This window comes from Amphibalanus amphitrite, unplaced genomic scaffold, assembly GCF_019059575.1.
Source record: "Amphibalanus amphitrite isolate SeventyFive unplaced genomic scaffold, NRLGWU_Aamphi_draft 000061F_arrow, whole genome shotgun sequence".
NCBI lineage: Eukaryota > Metazoa > Arthropoda > Thecostraca > Balanomorpha > Balanidae > Amphibalanus > Amphibalanus amphitrite.
The window spans coordinates 478,480-500,000 of record NW_024881557.1 but is presented as its reverse complement, the minus strand read 5'-3'; the positions used below and the strand labels follow the sequence as shown (position 1 = coordinate 500,000).

The 21,521-nt window shown below is 50.0% G+C and overlaps 2 protein-coding genes across 7 annotated transcripts in view; both read right to left on the bottom strand.

Moving 5' to 3' along the window:
• Positions 1 to 15,899, bottom strand: part of LOC122378558 (alkaline ceramidase 3-like) — a 27,624-nt gene extending 11,725 nt beyond the window's left edge. The window contains exons 1-3 of the mRNA XM_043359764.1: positions 15,803 to 15,899; positions 15,143 to 15,253; positions 14,615 to 14,720 (exon numbers count right to left, since the gene is read on the bottom strand). Coding sequence (XP_043215699.1) covers positions 14,615 to 14,720; positions 15,143 to 15,253; positions 15,803 to 15,899 — 314 coding nt within the window. The remainder of the gene's footprint in view (positions 1 to 14,614; positions 14,721 to 15,142; positions 15,254 to 15,802) is intronic.
• Positions 1 to 21,521, bottom strand: part of LOC122378541 (cell division control protein 45 homolog) — a 43,695-nt gene that overhangs the window by 12,162 nt on the left and 10,012 nt on the right. For all 6 annotated transcript variants that reach the window (XM_043359728.1, XM_043359729.1, XM_043359730.1 and 3 more), the window contains 4 exons: positions 18,855 to 21,516; positions 15,803 to 15,927; positions 15,143 to 15,253; positions 14,615 to 14,720 (listed from right to left, as the gene is read on the bottom strand). In XM_043359728.1, the coding sequence (XP_043215663.1) occupies positions 20,185 to 21,516 (1,332 nt within the window). In that variant the 3' untranslated portion in view covers positions 14,615 to 14,720; positions 15,143 to 15,253; positions 15,803 to 15,927; positions 18,855 to 20,184. The remainder of the gene's footprint in view (positions 1 to 14,614; positions 14,721 to 15,142; positions 15,254 to 15,802; positions 15,928 to 18,854; positions 21,517 to 21,521) is intronic.

The following is a 21,521-nucleotide window of genomic DNA, read 5'->3' as shown; positions in this document are numbered from 1 at the left end:
AAGGAACGGGGTATTGAAAGCATGAAAAATCCGAGTTAACCCGCGCCCTGCTGGGGGTCCTGGATTTCCACGCCCTGCTGGGGGGGGGGGGGTGTTTGAACACCCCCCCTTGTAACTCGGCTCCTGGGCCACGTAGCGATACGCGGAAGGCGGCGTTCGAAAGAGCGTAAAAAATAATGACGAAATCACTTCGGTCAACTTTTTGGTCAGGTCAAAGGTCAGGTCACCAGAGGTCATTGAAGGCAAAATTTCGCCGATTTCCAGGTCGAATGTCGAAAATTTCCAAGAAGCCAACGCATAACTCGGGAACCAATAGAGCTACAGCGCCGCGGAAAAGCGCATTCGTTAGCCCTATTAACGCCCTTTCTGAGTAATTCTCTCAGATTTGACCTAACGTCAACGGTTTTGCCTGCAGGGGGCAAAAACTGCAAAAATAGCCGATTTTTTCGAAAACAGTTTTTCTGCAATAACTTTTGACCCAAGCCTTGTACGAGCTTACTTTTACCGGCATCGTGTTCCTCTCGTCAAGACGCATCGAATGAACTATGACTTGACCTTGAAAGGTCAACTGGAAAATTTGACCTCAGGTCAAGGTCATGACCTGACCGGAAAGGGTCATGTTGCATATCAGTCGATCCGTATCGTCGAGCTGAACACATCTAAGGCGTTTTCATCGCTCTAGCATGCCTCTATCAAAAGTTATTTGCGAAAAACTGTTAGATACCATTCGTGACCTAAGATGACCTCAGGGCATAAACAAGGGTCACGGACACCATTTTCAAGTTCAGTGTGTCTAAACCACTTGTAATTCGGTGTTTGGGAGTGTTTATAATGTCTTTCATCCAAAAGAGGCGCATTTCAATTTTCTCCCATTGACTTATAATGGGGAGGTCGCAAAATTGACCTGACCTTAGGTCATCGATATCAAAATTCTGAGATATACATTTTGTACATGCTATTGCTCTTAGCAATCGCTGAAAGTTTCAAAGCGATCGGTCACTCGGTGTAGCTATGACAGACATTGAAAGTTTTTATGAGGTGAGGTCACTTCAAGTGACCTGGTGACCTGACCTTCAATGACCTTGGTCTGAAATTTTCACAACATGTGTAGAATTGATGTATGGTAAGGTGTACCAAAAACGGCGGCGCTCCGCGCCGCCGTTTTTGAGATATTCGCGAAAAACCACAAGGGGGGGGGGGGGGGTGTTCAAACACCCCCCCAGCAGGGCGCGGGTTAAGAAGCCAAATCCATTTCTGAAGAAGGCTGTTGGACAGACTGCGATCAATGCTTGACTGAAAGGAGCATCAAAAGCAGAATAAAGCGCTCTGTTCAACTAGGACGTAACCGTCACCCCGACCGTTGCCACGAGGCTGTTCGATCAGCGCACATTGATTACGGGGTCGAAATCACGAGTTTCCACCATGCAATGAGCATACTCTTTAGAGCGGGATGCTAATATTGACTAGCGATGACCATCAAATGGCAAATAGAAATAGAGTCCGAATCAATTACAGTATTTATATAAAATAAACGATTACGAGAGCGTGGCACAATGACATTCAGTCCAGTAGCTGGCGCACGCGCATAGTCCAAACACATGCGAAGGCAATGTGTATTGTGTATGACGTTATAAACACAAGGATGGCTTGACATTGCCAAGGACTGACAGCCTGTTTTGCTTCCCACCTCTTCCAGTCTACGATGAATTTAGTATTGATGGGAGCACACGTAATACAGTCACAACATCCTTTGTTTGCCCAAATACATAATTCACACACTCAATTTGTCCTCGGTGCCACAGCGGTGGACGGACGGATGGCTATTACCGCCTACGAATTGTCTTTATCTGACTGACTAGACACAGTACCACCAAATAGCCGCACCCGTATGTACAGCGACACATGACTGCTGCGTAGTAGACGTCAGGTTATAGCAGACAGTGAGCTGGGAAGGACCGACCAGCAGCCGTCATCCGAGCCAATCCATACAATCAGTGCACATATCAAAACATGTACAGCGTCCTCAGCAATTCGAGTTCCCAGCTGCGGTGAATTGCAGCAGTCGATCCACAAATCCACACGCAGTAGCCATCCCAAGACTGTCGGTCGGTGCTCTCATATCACTGATCACTTATAAACCCTTGGCAACGAGTGGTACTTCGCGATTTTGTCTGTAATTTTTCATGTTACAGCTTAGGCAGATTGAGGCGGAAAATAAGATCACAGCGGCTCACTGGAATGCCAATGAGAAAACAAAATCATGGTCCGCTACCAAAGCAAACAGCAGGTCTGTGGAAACGTGCGAACCCTGGCCGGGTTTCCGGGAGGAAGAGGGAGAGGAAGAGGGGAGGGAGGGAGAGGGAGAGAGGGAGGGAAGGAGAGGGCAGGAAGAGGGGAGGGAGAGGGATGGGAGAGGGGAGGTAGAGAGAGGAGAGGGAGGCGGCAGCGGGGGAGTTGAAACAATGCCATCGCTGCCAAAAACGCCACTCGGCCGCGGCCAAACGGCATTGTGGAATGCATGCCGGCCCATAACCCCGCAGTTAGGGCCGGGCTGCCGGCTGGGGCTGATGTCCGACAGCAAATGCAGAGACAGGTCCTACAGGTACAGGGACCCGCAGTTGCTTCTGTACACACTAGTATTTCAGCGTATTCTTTGCCTGTGACACCGTTGGAGGCGAATTGGGAAATGATTGTGTGCTTATTAAAACCACCATCTGAAGGGCTTTAAACTGATGTGCTGCTCTCCTAATTCAGTGAACTTTTTATGGCTATATCAGCAAAACATTGTTTTCAGCGCTTTTTCCTGCCCCATTCCTTCTGAAACCTGGAACCGCTTATTCCATTTACTCCTGCCATCTGACGATGGTCGTGCTGACTACTAGTTCCGGCGCTAGTTACTGCTCCAGTTTTGCACCCGGCACAAACTCAGGCGGCACCGGCTCGACCATGGGGAGGGTCGGACCGAGCCGACTGCCTGGGGCGCGGTTAGATCGGACGCCCTGCTGGGGAAGGGGACGGGAGTGAGGGGGAGGGGAGGAGGTGGTCACGTGGTCCGTCCAAGCTCGCAGACGACCTGTCCTGCGCCCAGCCATGTTCCGTGATCCAAAATGGCACGAGAGCTGTGGAATGCCTGGAGGAGACGCTTCGAAAGCGAACTTCAGCAGCACTTATTTACCATATTCTGTGGAGATTAATTAATATTATCTTAATGCAGAAAAAAATTGTATGCCCGAGCTGTATAAGCTATATCTTTTAAAAAGTTGTAAATATAATTATTTTTAGGGCTTATAGGTTTCGTATACACAGTGAATTGTGTTACAATAAGCCGTTTCGCTGTTATGGTTACTAACTGAAGAGTTATCCTTTTTTCTCACAGGGAATGACCATACAATAACATTACGAATAAAACCAGACGTTTCGCACAAAAAAGTGCCTCCGTCAGTGGCAAGAAATAAGTAATTAGGCATACATGTTTTCTGTCGATAAAATCGATGAAGTAGTTATCTTTATTTTTTAAAGATATATTTTCAGCAGTTTTTTTTCTAAACACGTCATGGAAGCTTATAAACATTTGTGTATTCTATCGGCAACCCGGCTGGCCAGACCGAGACGGTGCCGCATTTAGTTCTCATCGATGTTAAACCTATATTTACACTCATTTTTCTCCACTGACGAAGGCACGTTGTTGTCCGAAACGTTTGGTTTTATTCGCATTGTTTTTATATTGTCATTGTCCGTGAGAAAAACATACTCATATGGACTGGTCTCAGTTCATATAGAAATTGTTGCACATTCATCAACACAGATAAAATGAATATTAGCTCTCACCACACATATAAGTAGAGATAAGTAGACCGCGCCCCCCTGTTTTCACCAATAAATCGCGGCAAAGCGAAGGATTGCGACGATTCTTTGGTGCCCTGGAGTTAATCAATTTTACAACTTCCCGCAAAATTAAATAGCACTTATCATTTTTGCATCTTGTCTGAGAATTTTAAATCCCTGAACCGAATTACCTTTAACCTGTGATTATTTTTCTCAAGATCATGTCAGGTCAGAATAGCAATTGAAAGTCAGCGCACATCTTCTGTGTGTTTCCATAGTCGTTTCGTGTTAGCAACGTGACAACATGTGAAATATACTATCTATAATGTTTGTCTCATTGATTGTTGTGGGTGCCAAGGTCACGTGAAACTCAGGTTAAGGTCATTTACTTGAAATGATCTCGGTTAATTTCCTTAAATTTACACCTTTTTACTGTGTTTTTTACTTTTTAGGAAGTGTTGGTTTGAAATTTAACACCCATTTTAGCATTTGAAAACTAGGCATACTTAGGTATCAGTTATAGTGCCTATGCAATATGTTGCAAGGCTGTAAGTGCTGGTTAACATTCTATGGATAGCCGGCAGAACGCCTAATGGGTGATCTGGCGTGACCCGTCCTACCCCAAATGCTTTGATACATCATCTTTGATCAAAGCAAGTGCAAATTCGGAGTCAGAAGCGAGCCAAGTCCCAGCAAACTTCACTTGTAGAAATTCTAGCAGGACCCAGTTTTCCGTGCTTTTGGGTTATTAACCTGATCTGGGAGGTCAACCAGTGACCTAGGATCTCAGCATTGACCAGGACATAAAAATAACTGGCTTTTTCTCGTCAGCGATGACCAGGACCCTCAAATCATCGGATTTCTCTCGTCACGAGCAGCTCGCTCTTTTTTATTTTTCAGCGAAGCTCTGGCTCTTTTTATCAAGGGCCGAATGGCTGAGGGCTTCTACGCCCCTCCGCTACATGTAAAACGCTGAAAAGAAATGCCTAAATAGGTGAGGGTTAAATATCGATTGGTTTTTAAGTGTCGAAGCCCGAAGCACTTTAATTTACTTCGATAGCAGTTTTTAAGACAACGAGCTCGAATGCTATAACTTCTTGAACAATGTAAGCACCACATAAAATGAATCGTGAGAGAAGCGGCTCAAGATTAAGGAGCTATGAGACACTTAATAAAAAACGGCATAGATTAGAAACTGCACCTAACTTGCACTGGTTTTTAAACCTTTTCGTTGCAGACTGGTAGATTAAATTTTAGGATTGATTTCAGCTGATGCTCAAATGGAGCTATTCATTTGTTCATTCATGCGACCATCCAATTCCATTCATAAAAGAAGCCAGTGACAAAATTGTTCATTTTAGATAAGCGTGAAATACAAACTCAATAAAAGTTTAATGATACGGCAAATTTGACAGCTTTTATAATGAACAGACAAATAACTTTCCACGTTTCTCAGCTCCTATGGCGCTAATTGACTTGAGCTTCCATGTGCCGTTCGCTTACGATGCTGCAGTCTTTCACGTGAGACGACAACGTTCTCACGCTCAGCACCCGGTAACATGTGGTATCGCCCCTGATAACTAAGACATGGTTTGCCTTTAAAATGAGATGTTTGTTATATGCGGTGCATGGTTATTTTCCTTAGCGGGTGTCATTAATCGAAAATGGCCACGGGTGGGGCAAGATGAGCCATTTTCACCTGGGGGAAGATGAGCCGGATAAGCCATTGTTGTCTCCGCTGTCGAAAACCAAACTGAGCTGCGCTTGTTTCTGCTGAATAAAAATGGCAGGAAATTGTTTTTCTTTGTTGATTACACAAGTTGTAAGTGATTTGCAGATTATCTGAAGGATAAAATGATTTCTTCCGTGATAGAAAACTTGACGAGTTATTGAAAGGCTTAAAACAGTCACTTTTTATGGAGGAAAAAAACTTTGCCATAAGTATGTATGCCATGGAGTAAATAAAAGAGCCCACTCTTCGCTGCGCCCGGGAAAAGAAGAGGTTCGCTTTTTCTATCCATGCTCAACTTTCCCCACGACGTGTCTCAACTTACCCCGCCCATGGGCTAAGATGAGCAACGTGCAAGATGATTTTTGACGTAGCCTTTCAGTACAAAAATAAGCGGTATGAAACATTTCTGGCCACCATTACATGCGCAATGACCACTCTGTCCGTCCAACCCGTAAACGCAGAAAAATGATCAGTAAGTTAGCCTGTAGCTTACGAAAAACAAAAAGCGGCTCAACTTACCTCATTCTTCCCTACGTTACACAATTGAGGGCATTTTTAGGCCATCACAGTATTTGTCAACAATTGTTGTTTGGGGACTGGGGAGGGTGGTTACCGGCTCATAAACTGTCCCCCACCAAAAAAAGAAAAAAAGAAAACGAAACCGATCATCCGCGAGAAGAACTATTGAGCTCGAACCAAGGTGACGAATCGATTTATAGGTATGCAGGATGACTAACGATGCCACTTTTTGACTTCTTGTGTCAAATAAATTCCATCATCTGGATAGCACGTCAACATTCTATTTGGCATTTTACAACAAACGTATACTATTTGGCGCGACTAGCCTCATAAATGTTCCGAAACTAAAACCGTTTCTTCGCAATTAACTTGGACCACGTCATCCCAGCTTATGCACGACAAAAATAAAATAATGCTTTAGGATCACTGGCCTGAATTCCAATGCTTAAAGTTTACTCAAAACCGGTGTGGCTGAGGCACTCTTCGCTTCATCTCCTGACGGCCACCATTGTGTTGCATTTTTTTCGGTAAGCTATAAGTTAATAAGGAAAGGATTGGTGAGTGGGTTGAAAACAGCCCTCACCCTCCGCCCCCTTCTTCTGGAAACATAGTAACCGAAAGATCTGGCGATGGTTTATCCACCTCCTCTGCCGCCGCGCTGCGAGGCCTCGATTCGTTCGGTTTGTGGCTTCCTGAGCGGTCCTCCCCGGAGGCAAGGTGAAAGGTCATGGCCTGTATCAGAAATTTATACGTTGCTGAATATGTTTTATAGTTCTTCCAAGGCCTTGGACACCGTTTTATTATATCGGATAAGCATTGCGTTTTCTTGTCAATCAATACATTTAAAGAAAACTTGATCATAATCTTATACTGCGGCAATTGTAGTTCTGCTTACGTTTGCCTCTTTATGATACGGGCCACCACCACCTCCACTGCGCTGGAGCTCAGGCGTTCTACCCCTCCCCGCTAGGACCGGCCCTCGGGCTAGGTGTGTTAGTACTGAGCGCAAGCCTGTAGTAGTCACGTGACTTTCATTCACGTAGCGGGAACGGAAGCTATAGGCGATACCAAGGACGGGCTCTGGGGAGGCAACCGGCGCGGAAAAATAGCACGATTGTAGTTTTGGAAGAATATCTGTTGCGGTAAGAGGAATTATACAAAACATACGTGCTAGGAGCAAACACGTGTTATTCCTCCATACTTTGCGCTACATTTCCTTTCTCCAATGGCCACCACTTAGCAAATAATAGCGCAATTCTAAATTGGTAATATGTGTGTACAGTAGCAACTGCGGGTCCCTGTACTCGGAGAACGGAGAACTCAATTCGCAACAATACGCCGCTGAGACAGGAAACTCACAAACAGACTTGCAGTGTACCAAGCCAACCGTAACACAATATTCTGATGTCGAGCCAAGCCATTAAAATAACACCGCGAGGCAAACAATGAGGTCAAACAAAGCCGAGTGACAACTTGGACGGGGCGAAATGCACAATGTGCCTGCCGGTTGTCCTCAAACAAAGTCATCCAAACACATGGAGGTGTGACTGGAATCGCGAATGTACAGGCTGCAATGCATCATTTGTGGTGTGGTCTTAGCGAAGGTGCCAGGTGATCATAATAGATGGATCGTTCCGGGTTGGACCAATAGTGTTAACGTGTCATTATTTGCCATGTATTTGAAGGTCTTAAGTCAAACCTAGAGGTTTACCTAAAACTGCACCAAAATGGTTTAAACGATCTCGAGTGTCCCAATTCGCCTCATTCGTTTATGAGTGACACAACCACACACCTAAGTTTTGCGGTCCCCCCATGCATGGTAAATGGTAATCCAACCACACAGACCGGACTACCTGAGCTGGCGTCAGTGGAAAAACGTGGACATGAATAACCCCGTCAGCAAGCAAACAGTCCGTGAATGCGAAAACAGCACCGACTTGGACGACTCGAGTCCAACGAACGGAGCAGGCAGCAGTCTAGCGCTACACTGCTCATTCGCGTTCACCTTTCACTTGCATTTGACTTTTACGGCAGAGAGCGGCATCAAAGACACGTCGTTCGCACATATGACCCCATTCACATGGAATCGACAGGTGTGAAGGAGGAAAACGATAGTCCTGTGGCACGATGCCTGCATTTCACGGGGTTCCGTGACATTTGGCATGGCTTCCAGTATCAAATACCTTTCGGGCAACTAAGAGTAACCACGCACAAGGGGTTAAATTCTGCATCGGTAACTGTCAAGTAAACGAGTCTTCTGATGGAGATGGATAAAACTGTGCCCTTCGAGTCGTTGAACATCATATGTTGAGTACGATTCATTGCGGAGAACAGCACGGACTTCATGGAGCGTTAACGTCACCCATAGCAGATCGTGTGATATTACCCATGGGCATCAAACAGGTGGACGATACAACTAAATGCAGAAAGGAGGCGCGGCGTTGACTTCCGCACAGACGGCCGGCCTGCAGTGGTGATCGAACTATGACCTTTTCACCGATCAATCAGCCCTTACAGCCCGGCGGCGCCGTGTGACGTTACACAACAGACTGGTGACGTCACAGACAGTGTCTCTGTGTGTGACGTCAGAGTCTGGCCGTACCGAGCACGGCCGGCCCGAGAACTCTGCCGGCCGGGGACAATGGGACGCACCTGTTGAATGGTACGCAGACCGCCGGTCCCAGGACTGCTGGCGACGGGCGAATATACCCAGGTGTTCCACCGGCACTCAACAGATACGTGTGTACAGGCTGATACGTAGTGTGTAGGCTGTGTAAATGTAAAAGTGTAAAATTCGTTGACTCACACGGGCTCTCAGGTCGTTGCCATGCGACTGCCACCGCTCACCTTGCATTTAACAATTCTGCGAATGCGTACTCGTTATGTTATGACACTGCACGCCAGTGTCGCCTTCCTTCCCTTCCAATATTCGAGGTAGAATACTAGCATATGTCGGGAATCGGGATGTGATAAACAACTCTTCTACTGCGAGGGCTTTAATTCATACAGTAATTGAGGGGGCTGGCAGTTTGGCAGATATCTCCATAATGCTAACATATCTCACTCAGTCCACGATACATAAAACGCTTCCAGAATCTTAAAGAAGACCTTCGCATGAGATCATGGATGCAGATAATTGGGTAAAAAACATACGATCAGCATTATTACACTTTAAATGGCACAACTAAGTAGCGATACCTATCGGTTAGGTCCAACTCCCTGCAGTCAAAGCCTGAAAGCGTAAATAAAAACCAAGCCTACTGTTTCACCTACCATATAAAACGAAATTCATTTACCTACTAGTTTAAGTAACCGGCTCAACTATAGTTCTAGCCGAAAAAATAATCCACTCCTTTTCCATCAGGAAAATACGGCCAAATCACCTCTAAGTCCAGAAGTCGCCGGTAGACCTACAACATAAAAACTAGATGGTTCCCGATGATCTTATCGAAAAGACGGTCCCCAACATGGTTCCAAAAGACACAGACCAACGGGTTCCAACGGCCCTATGCCCCACCGACCGGATGCTCCCCGATGATTCGAACCGTCCTAGCCACAAGCGGATATCAATTACCGTCACCTCCGAGAACAATCACCGGTGCCTCGCCGCCGGCGGCGCTCGATATCATTGATCATCGGTCGGGGGGGGAGGGGGGGGGGGGGGGGGTGGGGGGTCACCGATCGGCCGGCGGCCAGGTGCCATCCGCAGGGCGGGGCCCGACCGCCCGACCCAGATCCCCCAGGGCGATATAGCGCCGGTCGTCACTCGTCGCCGATCGCCACGACACGGGACGGCTGGCTGCAGTCACCGCCCAGCGGCCGCTGGCAGACAGGGAATGATTCACTGCTACAACCGCTGCGGGCCGTAAATTAGAGCCGAACTTACTTCACGCTCTATTAGCGCGCCGGTTTCCGCAATGTTAATTATCAAAGTGGAGAATGGGATCACTTTTAATGTTCACGCAATCGGCGTCATTAAAATCCAAAATCACAGACAGAACAAGATAGGTAAGGTCTGTTTGCTGGAAAGAGACATTTTCAAGCAGACAAAGTGCATTTTCATAGAGTTGATAATCTTGTTAAGAAAAAGGCACCGAATTATGAATGCACCGAATGCACCGAATTATAAAGCGCATGCGCTTTAGCCATCCCTAGGTAAGATACGTTTACGAATAACGCTCCGCAACGCCCTTCGCAAGGAAGGTAATCAGAGATCAACCCTTCTCCTCCCTCTCAAAAACTTCTACCATCTCATCCCCCACCACCTGAACATACGAACGTTTTCGGCCGCTCCGGTCGTGCACACATTGCACGCCGGCCAGTGCATGGATGAAGTCACCTACCGTCCACTCACTGGGTAGGTTGGTGCGCCGCACTGCGGGCCCGTCGGCCGCCACCTGATACGGCGCGGCGCGGCGACCCGCTCGGCTGGGAGGCACCGGTGCAGATTGCGCCGGGGGTGTATGGTTCAGACGTGGGACGGCGTCGGATTAGGGCACCGTGTGTGCTCGCGGCTGGTATCAGTGCGCAACTGTTGAAGCTGGTAAATACTGCGTGTTGGTTGACGGAAATCCAGGCTCAGACTAGCAGTTTTGATAGCCCGTCGCTGAAACGTTAGTGAAAGCTGACCGAGTTTCGCGTGAAGAGATTGGCGTTCTCAGAGTCGTGATTTGCGTACACGTGCAATGCGTTACGAACATTCGTGACAAATCAGCCGTAAGCCAGAAACCTGCCGATGATCCATCACGTCAATTCACCTGTTGGTTATGTAATGGCGCTAGGGAAAGCCACTGCATCCAATTGCAGAAATCACGACCACAACATTCCACCCACTGCTAGTCCCGGCCTGGCCACCAGTCAGGCTGGTTTCGCAACATCTCGGCAACGTTTTCAGACCAGTACCGTCTCGCAACGGCACCGAACTCACCGCTCGGTAGACGAAATTTCCCTGACTGCTGGTCAACACCCATCGTGAATCCGCCGTTTCCTATCAGTCTCTCATTAATTCGGTCCAAGGCTTTAACTCATTAACTCTCATTAACTCGGACCTTGGCTCATTAACTCTCCGTCCTATCACATACTCTTCTGAAACCCTGCCCTTTCCATGCTTCCCTCTTTCGTTCTCGACCCCCTAATCCCTCTCCAGTGAACGTACTGAGCCGACGCGCAGTACGCCCGCCGTTAATTATATGCGGGCCGTGCGACCGTCATGCGCCATCCGTCCAGTCATGGTGTGGTGGGGGCGGAGAACCAAGGCCACAGCAATGGGCGGCAGTCACTGCACGGCACTGTCACTGCACAGTACACACAGCACAGTGACCAGACAGCCTGACCACAGCGCCGCCGACCGTGTCACTAGTAACGGAAGAAGAGAAGAGGGAGAAAGAAATGAGAGAACTTGAGGCAGAAAATACATGAGAGGAGGAGAGAGTTAAAGAGTACGGGAGCAATGGAGAACAGAAGTACGAGATAGTTACAGAGGGAGCCGAGTTAGTTGGGAAAAGAGCGAAAGAGGCAAGAGATTTAGATGATAAGAGGGGATAGGCGCCTGGAGACAGCGATGGGGAGACGGAGAGGAAGCGAGTGAGAGAGTGAGTGAATACGTGAGTGAGTGGGAGGATGATAGAAATCTTTGTGCGGATGCGGCGAGTGAGTGAGTGAGTGAGTGAGTGAGTGAGTGAGTGAGTGAGTGAGTTAGTAAGTGACCACTGACCATGGTTAGCGCTGGCGACGTCGCTGTGGGTGGAGTGACGCGAGCTGATGGGCGGAGAAGAGGGCGAGAGGGGAGGGGAGGGCGGAGCATAGTCGGTGGCTAGGTGATCAGAAAGGGGGGGGCAGGGAGGGGCGGGACGGCACAGGGAGCGCGCCTCGATAGGGGTGGGGAGGGCGAGGGAGAGACATAGCAGCTGATCAGAACGATTGCGAGCGCCCGTAGGTAAGGTCGCAGGTGACACACAAAAAGTGGACTGGTCTGAACAGGAAAAGAAACGCTTCAAGGCCACACACACAGCCGTCAACAAGATAGTAGTGATCAGAGGCGTTGCATTCTATCCAGGCTAGTCAGTGCAGAGTAAACCATGCCTGCCTTATCCCATGTGCTGCTTTCAATGCCCACTACAGACGACTGGAGAGAGCGATGAAAAAAGACACAAAACAGGAGACAGGGATAGTGGGAAAATGAAAACAGCCAAATGAAAGAAATCGGGAGGGAAAGAGAGAGAGAGAGAGAGAGAGAGAGAGAGAGAGAGAGAGAGAGAGAGAGAGAGAGAGAGAGAGAGAGAGAGAGAGAGAGAGAGAGATGGAGGGAGGGAGGGAGGGAGGGAGGGAGGGAGGGAAGGAAGGAGGGAGGGAGAGAGAGAGAGAAATAGAGAGAGGGGGAACAGAGAGAGAGAGAGACATAGGGAGAGAGAGAGAGAGAGAGAGAGAGAGAGAGAGAGAGAGAGAGAGAGGGAGAGAGAGGAGAGGAGAGAGAGGGAGGGAAGGAGGGAGGAAGGGAGAGAGGAGAGATGAGAGAGGAGAGAGAGAGGGGGTGGGGAAAGGGGAGAGAGGAGAGAGAGAGAGTGAGAGGGAGAGAGGAGAGAGAGAGGACTAGTGAGGGAGGGAGGGAGAGAGGAGAGATGAGAGAGGAGAGAGAGAGGGGGTGGGGAAAGGGGAGAGAGGAGAGAGAGAGAGAGAGTGAGAGGGAGAGAGGAGAGAGAGAGGACTAGTGAGGGAGGGAGGGAGCTGCGCGCTCCGCTGACCAGAGTGGCGCTGGGCCAGCGGGAGGAGCGAGGAGAGGAGCGTTTGCGGCCGTTTCAGCCAATAAGCTCTGAAACGAACCGCCAATCAGCGCTCGTTGAGGGCTGCACGGCGAGTAGACCGTTCTGAGAGGGGCGGGGGCGGGGGCGGTGGCGGGGGCGGTACTCCATGGCCGCTGCACTTCCCACAGCGGCAGACACAGCTATGAACAGTGCAGTCATAAAAGAGGCTTGGTGCTTAGACAGACTAGCTTATAGCAAGGGAACAAGGCCAGCCATTTTCGCTGTTCAGTCACCAGCCGGCCAGGAGTTGTGCACTGACTATACTGAGATCGATAGTACGAACGGGTGCTGAACGCTATTGTTCATCATCATGCAGCCGCACTAAATTATTTAATATAATTAACAGAAATAGCGCCTGTTAAGGACAATTTGTGAAAATTGACAGCAAGCCGTACGTATATTGTATACCTGCTATGCACCTTTATGAATATAACGAAATTGAGGAACGCTTTACACAGAAAGTTCCAAATGACCTGTAGATCAAATGGCATGTGTAATATACTTGCATTTAGCATAAAAAAGACGTCGCTCTCGTGAAATATGAACGAAACAACTACATAACCCTGTTGGATTCAGTGCGGTGGCCGGAACTATCCGAATCAGCCGTACGGCACTCGGATGCAAGTTTACAGGTAATGCTCCTCCCATCCCTCCGGATACACCTCTTTTTCGAGTTACAGGAGTGCCAGACGCCGGCGGCAGTGGGTCAAATTTCGACCATCACGAGTCATAACCCTAGCCGCAGCCGACCGGTCGAAGTGACACTTCCGGACACACCTCCAAACAGGTGTCACAATCAACGGTGACACCCCAGCGGCCGCACCTTCGGACCAGACACAGCTGCGTCTACTTACCGCAGGCGACAGACAGACATACCGACAAACAGACATCGGGTGACGGGACAAACGCCAACCGACAAACACGAGCGCCCACTGCGTCACCCGCCTCGTCTGATCATTTCACACAAAACGGAACTGGGTTTAGAACGAGAAAATAAAAATAGACACCACAAAATAAAGGTCAATTGAACCGGCTTTGAAACCTGGGGCAACTAGACAACCGTGTATAGTGAATATCTTCGCCGGAACCCACATATTTTCCTCGACACAGACGACTCTAAGATGGCCGAATCGGCGCATCATTCCGCTCCATGTCACGGCCCCCAATCTCCATTCCCCGATAAAACCGTCCCTCGCCCACGCCAACGAGTCGTGTCCCTCCCCTCATTCCTAGTTTATAACCGGAAACCTGGCTTCCCGCCAGGCTTCGATAGTAAACCACGGAAAACATGGGCGGTACGCACACAAAGGAAAAACGGTGAACTTTTGGTCAAGGCGGGAGAAGGGAGAAAAACAACGATTGAAAAAGAGTGAGCCAATGAGGAACAGAATGATGCGATTATAACGAGGAGCCATTTTCTGTATTATTCTGTGCTATCTCAATACCGGGATGTGTGCTCACTGCTCGTCATTATCGAGCAAATATTGCTTCGATAATGCGTCGTCGAAGCAGCCTTTACGCTCGCATGTGATCCGGCATCAATATCGCTCAGCTGCCCCGGGACACGACAGGCATAGCGACTATAATAGCAGAGGTTACTAACTAATCTAATGAGATTGACGGTGAGGACATCGGGTCGGAAGTGTAGAGCGTGCGATCGCACCGATTTCACAATATCAATCACACTTCAACCGGCTGTTGCAATGTCAAACCAGTTTTGATCGAGTTAGGTACTCACAGGCAGTATAGGAGGAAGCAGCTGCAGAACACCATGGGCAGCTCGTCGGAGAGCTGCATCTCGTACAGCAGTGTCATGTGGAACGCCCAGGAGCCGAGTCCCACCACTGGCGGCACATGGGACACAGCGTCAGTCGGGGTACGGAGCTCGGCGCCGCCTGCCGTCCGGTCAGCCCGGCCTCTGGGACTTCAACACATAGTGGCCTTGCATGATGTTTGGCAAATTCTTCGATTGCACAGCTGTCAGAATGTTTCACGACTTTGATCAGCGGAGATTTTATCTCAGATCAGAGTTTCCCACCTATATAGCAAAAACATGTTTGCAATTACATCGGCGAGTCAAACGTAGCCACTCGACCACAACCAGTGTTCAACAAGGTTCCCTGATTGATCTAACACTTGCGCAGGCCAACAATCACGCTGTTCAGCCGGCAAACCGATAAAATCACACTCAGAATAATACGCAACGGTAATTAGCACAAAGAGAAATAGCTGCAACACGGCTTCGATAAGTATGGCGAATATTTACCTAGTAGAAGAACAAAGCAGATGGCGAAGCGAAGCTCGAACTTCTGCCTCAACACCTCGTAGATGCCGTAGATGGGCGGCAGGATCATGGCCAAGTTGCTGATGGTGTTCCCTAGGGGGACGGACATCGGACGGTTAGCACGGAGACAGAACATGCCATTTTTGGTAAAAAAAAAAAACATCAGCATCAGTTACGTTATATAAACAAAACGTACAGTCGACTCGATTAGGCCGCGTGGTTACTACAGGGTTATAGATAGCTGGGTTACGGTGTCTTTGTTTGGATTATATCAAACGGAAATGACACACAGCCAGAAATGTAGGCATTTGTCAGTGGCAACGAATGTGAACTTTTGTGAACACAGGCACGGCATGTTAAGCAAAAAGACGCACAGCTTTTAACAGCCGTGCAGATCAGTCATATGCCAGTTATTTCCTGACAAAAATGCGGTGGTGCATTTATTCAGCAGTTCCTGACGTGATTCAGAGCGGGTTGTGGCTTATAGCCCGGCGCGAGGATTAGAGAGCATCTTTCCTCCTAATCTCACGCCACTCCGACGGAAACATCGCCGTACAGACCACGTTCTGTGAGTCACATAGCTCGTTTTGACAGCCCACAGATTGTCAATCGTACGGTGACAATACGTGCAGACGTACTCACAGAACTCGGCGATGTAGTCGCTGACGGCATAGTTGGCCTCGCACCAGTCTAGGGTGGAGGTCGGGCTGCCCCAGAACCCCTCCACGGCCGGAGCCATGCTGGCGCCGCCCTCAGAGCCGCCGCACCTGAAACAGACCAAACAGCGTCGTCCAGTCTTCCGTCCAACCGCGTGAAACACGCTGAAAATAAATATATTTAATTCATGTCGTGTCGGGTTAGCCGTTGGTCGAATTTTGCAGTCATGAGCAGCAAAGAAACATCGTTATGTCGGTATATACTGCCTTGGTTAGGTCCATGACCCAAACGAAACAGTATTCGGTTCCAAAGCAAACAGTTGAGTCTTTAGGTTGTCGCGTCCTAAAAATTGACCGTAATAAGCCACATAACTTCAACAGCACAAGCACAGAAAATGCAACAGGATTGTAATGGAATGATGATGATGGGAGCCTACCAAATATTTTCGGCATTTTTCTTATGCATACATTCTGACACCTGATTCCGACACAATTCTGAACCCAACACCATCCACACGTCAAATTTAAAATGAGCGCCACAGCTCACACTGATTAGATTGACGTTCATATGCTTGTCTTACCAAAAGAACGGCACATAAATTCGAGTCGACTACTACATGCGTCACAAAATCAAGAAAGTACCTAAACATTTAGCAAGAAAGAAACGAAATACCTACCTGATGCGGCAAAACTGACAAAAACGGAGCCTACTTGGACCCTGCACAAAACACAAACAAACGTAAATAACAACTCAATAAACAATCATATGGCAGCACGGCAGAGAATCTCCATATCCAAAAAATATTTATTTTGAAGCAAAAAAGCCATTGATCAGCATAAACGAATATTTTAGAAGATTCTGAAAATAAAAATACAGTCCTGCGATAAGTTATGCAAACTACCGTAGAGTGCTTACTGACGTCCCTAATTCATTTTCACATCATACGTATACTTCAGTGCTTCAGCATTATACGTATGTCCAACTCCAGTGACCAGTGACCAGTGACCTGCAAGTTTCTCAATTTTCAAAAGGTGGAGTGGGTTAGGTGTAGAAAACGGTCCTTCCGGAGTGGCCGGTAGGTTCACAACAACTCAAAGATTACTGCTCACCAACTTTGATAAGGCGTAGATTGCGATCGGCTCCATGAAACTAACCTCGCGGTCCCGCGACGTCCGCTGTTTTTGCCGGCGAGATGCCGGCCTCGAGATTTAGAGATCAACCAGTGTCAGTCGACAGCAAACAGACCTCGGGACACTATTGCTGGTTGAGGTCCGGCCTGACTCGCTCAGACACTCCGGCGTTACCACGAGCACCACCTGTGCAGCACCACTGGGCCACCTGTAACGCGTGTCCGACCGCCGCGGTCGCGTGTCACCGGTGCCGCCGAGCCGACGGTACCACCCCCTCTGTCACCTTCTGCGCACTGCCGGCCGCCCAGCCCGCGGGCTCCATTACAACCGCCCACCGAGCTGCGCACCGGCATCGCCTAGTTGGCGACGTGGCCACGAGGTGGTAGCACGGGCGCAGTTCGGGTGCAGCTGCACCGTACAGCTCCCTTGTATGAGCTCACTGAACGCCACCTGTATTGCACGAAGCCCGGCAGGAAGCTGGCTCATGGCTGGTGTGGCCGATGAGCCTGTCGCCAGCAATGCTAGCGTCCAGCGCCTGGTAACATGGTGTCGTTATACAATCGCGATATAGGACGTCAAAGACTCAAATGACACTTGTGCAATACACCGATGCCTGTCAATTGGCATCATTGCAAAACGAAACGAGTTCCTGATTGTGATTGAAGTCGTGAACTCGAGCAGCTCGTAATAGTCGAAACAAACATAATGTTGCCAAAATGACGTTTCCTAACATGTCTCAGCATAAACATCGCAACAGTCCGCCAGACAATGGCCATAGCGTAGTCATGTCCAAGGTTCTTACAGATAGTCATGACCTCATGACCGCTAAAATACAGGGCCCTGCACCAAGCCCGGAAGTCTGAACGAGCTCCAGTGGCTGCAGGCGCTCACTAACGAACCAGTCCAGTGCGGATACTGGCGTTCAATGCCTCAATGGCACCTTTAATTATGAACATCGTTCGTACTACAGCATTCCACAGCACACAGCGTTGGGCTGTCTTATTGGCTACCGCGTGGATGCACGCTGAGGGCAGCAAGCGGAGCCAGCCGACATTATCTGAGCCGGAGCGGGAGCGCTGTGCCATCTCCACAGAAGCCAGTGTCATCGAAGGACGAATCTGCCGTGCGTGAGGCGACGCCCGGCGGTCCAATCGCCAAGTCATCATATAGTGCATAAATGAAAAAAATGTGCTGAGTGTCGCGGCACGTCGGCGGGTCAACCTCAGCGAGGCACCGAAGGTCACGCAACTGCCAGTTCGTCTTTCTATAAAGTATACATCACTGTGACTAATATACAAATTCAGCCTTCAGTTACGTGACCTTCAGACTTCAAGATATAAGCACGCACAGTGCACACAAATGGTATCCAAGGAGCTACGCGTCCACCGACGAAAACAAGTTAACGGCTGTCACGTAGGTCATTATGGCAGTCTAATTTTGCGTGTCTGATCAGCATATATCATTCGCACGCGACCCGACGAAGACCATGATACCGAAGATAACGGCGAACATTCACGAGTGAACGGAGGCGAGCATGTGAAGTTGGCATTTGTTAATCCAGCGGCGGCAAACTTCACCTCAATGACAAGTAGCAGGTGTGCAGTGTCTGCTACCTCTATCACAAGGATCACAAGTAGCTGGTGTGTGGTATCTGCTACTGTTCTAGCCTGTTTCTTTCGCCGGTGTTCACCGTTCTGAAACGGTGGACAGCAACAGGCCATTTCCCATTACACAAGGGATGCCTAGGGCAGGCTCTCGGGGGAGTCGATCTAAATTTCGCCCCCCACCCCCATCTAACTGCCACCATACAACGTATGCAAAACAGTTAACCTTGCAGCTGAGCACAGCAACTCCTACGCAGAGCGTAACTGGCGGCCGGATAACCCCCGCCTCGTCAGACAACTCACAATAAAGGCGCCGCCGACCCGGCCGGAGCGGACGTCCCGGTTCCGCCGGCGCGGCGCAGACGCTTCCCCAGGAACGCACCGTTTCCGGCATCCCGACCAGGCCTGGAGGGAGCAAATGATAGCGCCTTAACGGGTCGTGCAAACGAATAAATACACAGTCAGTTCAACGGGCCGCTGAGGCACATGTAACAACTGATTTTTGAGTGGCATTCCCAGGCCCAGACAGACGCGACTCGCTTGCCAGGTTCACCAGTAACGACCCATGTGTGTCACTGTAAGCGTTATCAAAGCATTCCTGGATTGGACAGCCAGCAACACTGAATAACACTGGCATGGTCACGGACTCATGTAAGCTACATGTTACAAAGATCGTTTTGTCCCCCATATGAGGAAATAATTAAATGTGTACCAAGAATCCATAAGAGGCATGAGTTTGAACGCAATTATGAACTCGATTCACAAGGAAACCCAGAAAATTAACTCAAGTCATCCTAATAAATGTTTGCAATCCGTGACATAGTTTGACAACTTCACAGCGAATGACTTTGCATTTGCTTTTATTAATACAATACAATGTCCCTCGAAGTCGCCTAAGATGTAACGCAGGGCGCAGAAAACACATTGCTAAAGAGCATCAGGCACGCCTCGTCTAGTTTTCGTCGCTGACGTCGACAATCAACACACTACATACATGCTCTTTTAGATCACACACGCAAACACACCCACGCATTACCTACTCAGTCGCCACGAGAACAACGCACGCCATCCAGAAGCCTAACTATCACGCACGTCCACAAAATTTCCTAAGACATGTCACAAAACTGAGGTGTCGAGAGGATGCCGGTGTATCATAAAAGTACGAATATCGATCATTGACATTCGCCGAAAGAAGAAAAAACAGGCGTAATTGTACAAAGCACAAAGTATAGCGACCCAGCAAGTGAGATTGAAAGGAGATTTAGAGGAGGAAAACCTAAAAACCCCGTGCTGACAAATTTGGGTAACAGCAGAGCGCACACTCAGTACTATACCAGGATTAATATAAATCAAACGGACTTCAGTTGCGCCTTGCTTTCATTTATCCCGGGGCACGGTTTTCCGCACACTTGAGCAGCATTCTCGAATAGCAGCACTTGAGGCATACACAGGAACACTTTACAATCTCCAGCAAAGTTTGTACCATGCCCAGTTCCACCGTCCATTTCTCGTGGTTGATGATCCTCCACACCGATTTACCGGGCTCAAAACCACAAGACGGAATAGCTCCCCGTCTAGTCTGACGCCTCTACAACGCACCGCGGCACGCAGCGACGTACCTGAGCGACTCTCCTCAGGCGAGCAGCGAGACGAGAGCGTCCACAAAGCGCGTGCGATCGTCCACCTGAACCTCCACCACCGAGCCGTCGAAGCTCCTGGGCGTTATATTCGCCCTGATCCGCTGAGCCGCCTTCTCAAACGCCTTGCCGAACAGGTTTCTCGGCGACTGTTCTGAGAGGGGCGGCACACCGACCACCAGGCAGGCGCCACCGTCGCGGCCCAGCGGCGTGGTCAGGATCAGAGGCAGCTGGCGGGAGCGCTTCGACCTCTCCCCAGCCACGTGCGCGCGCAGCACAAAGTGTGCCAGCGCTGTGAGACAGTGCGGCCGCGCGAAGAAGTGCGAGTTGGGCTCGCCGTCCGAGACGGTGGCGTACAGGAAGGCGCCCACGGAGATCACCTGGTGCATATCCAGCAGGCTCTGCACGGTGGCGCACGTCACCTGGGCGAGCTTCTCGGCGAGGCCGATCCCGCGGCGCAGCAGCGGCTCCTGGCGCCGGTCCAGGGCGGACAGCGCGTCCATGAAGCAGTCGTCGGCCGACCGGTGCGGGTCAGGGTTCTCCAGCAGAGCCACCATGGCGTGCACCACGTCAGCGGCCGCCAACGGCTGTCGGAAGCCCAGTCGAGCCTGGAACGCGCCGTACAGCACCCCGTCCAGCAAGTACTTCTCGGCCTTGGCCTGGATCAGGTCCCGCACCTGTCCGCGAAGTGCCATGTCCATGGAGGCAAACTTCTGCCGGCACTGCACCAGTGGCAGGCCGAGCTCGGCCAGAAACTCCTGCAGTCGCTTCTCGCCTTTGAAGGTGAACAGCTTGAACTGGCAGGCGACCAGCGGAGTGAAGCGCAGACTGTCGAACAGACTCCAGTGCCGGTAGAGCACCAGGTTCAGGTCCTGCTCGAAGGCCAGTCGCAGACAGTCTGCCGACGTGGTCTCGTCGCGCTGATGGCCGTAGCGCGCCACCTGGCCCTGGTAGTGGCCGGCCGACAGCACGTACCGCTGGTGCTCCACCTTGCGCAGCAGCAGCTGCTCCGTCAGGCCTACCAGGCCGTACCACAGCAGCTGAGACGTGTCCCGGCTCATGCGCAGCGCCAGGTCGTAGGCGAGCAGGGCGCTGCAGTCGCCGTACATCGAGAACTGCGAGTACTCGGCCAGGAGGCGGTCTCGGCGCTCCTCCCAGCGGCGCCGATCCTGCCGGCGCGCCAGGAACGCCGCGTCGTAGCGGCGCCGCTTCTCGCCGCCCGACTCCGACTCGCCGGCGTCCGAGTCCGAGTCGGAATCGTCCGAGCGGTACAGATCGGAGAACGGAGGAACGCCGTCCTCGGCGGTCACCGGAGTCACGATCCGGACCTGAT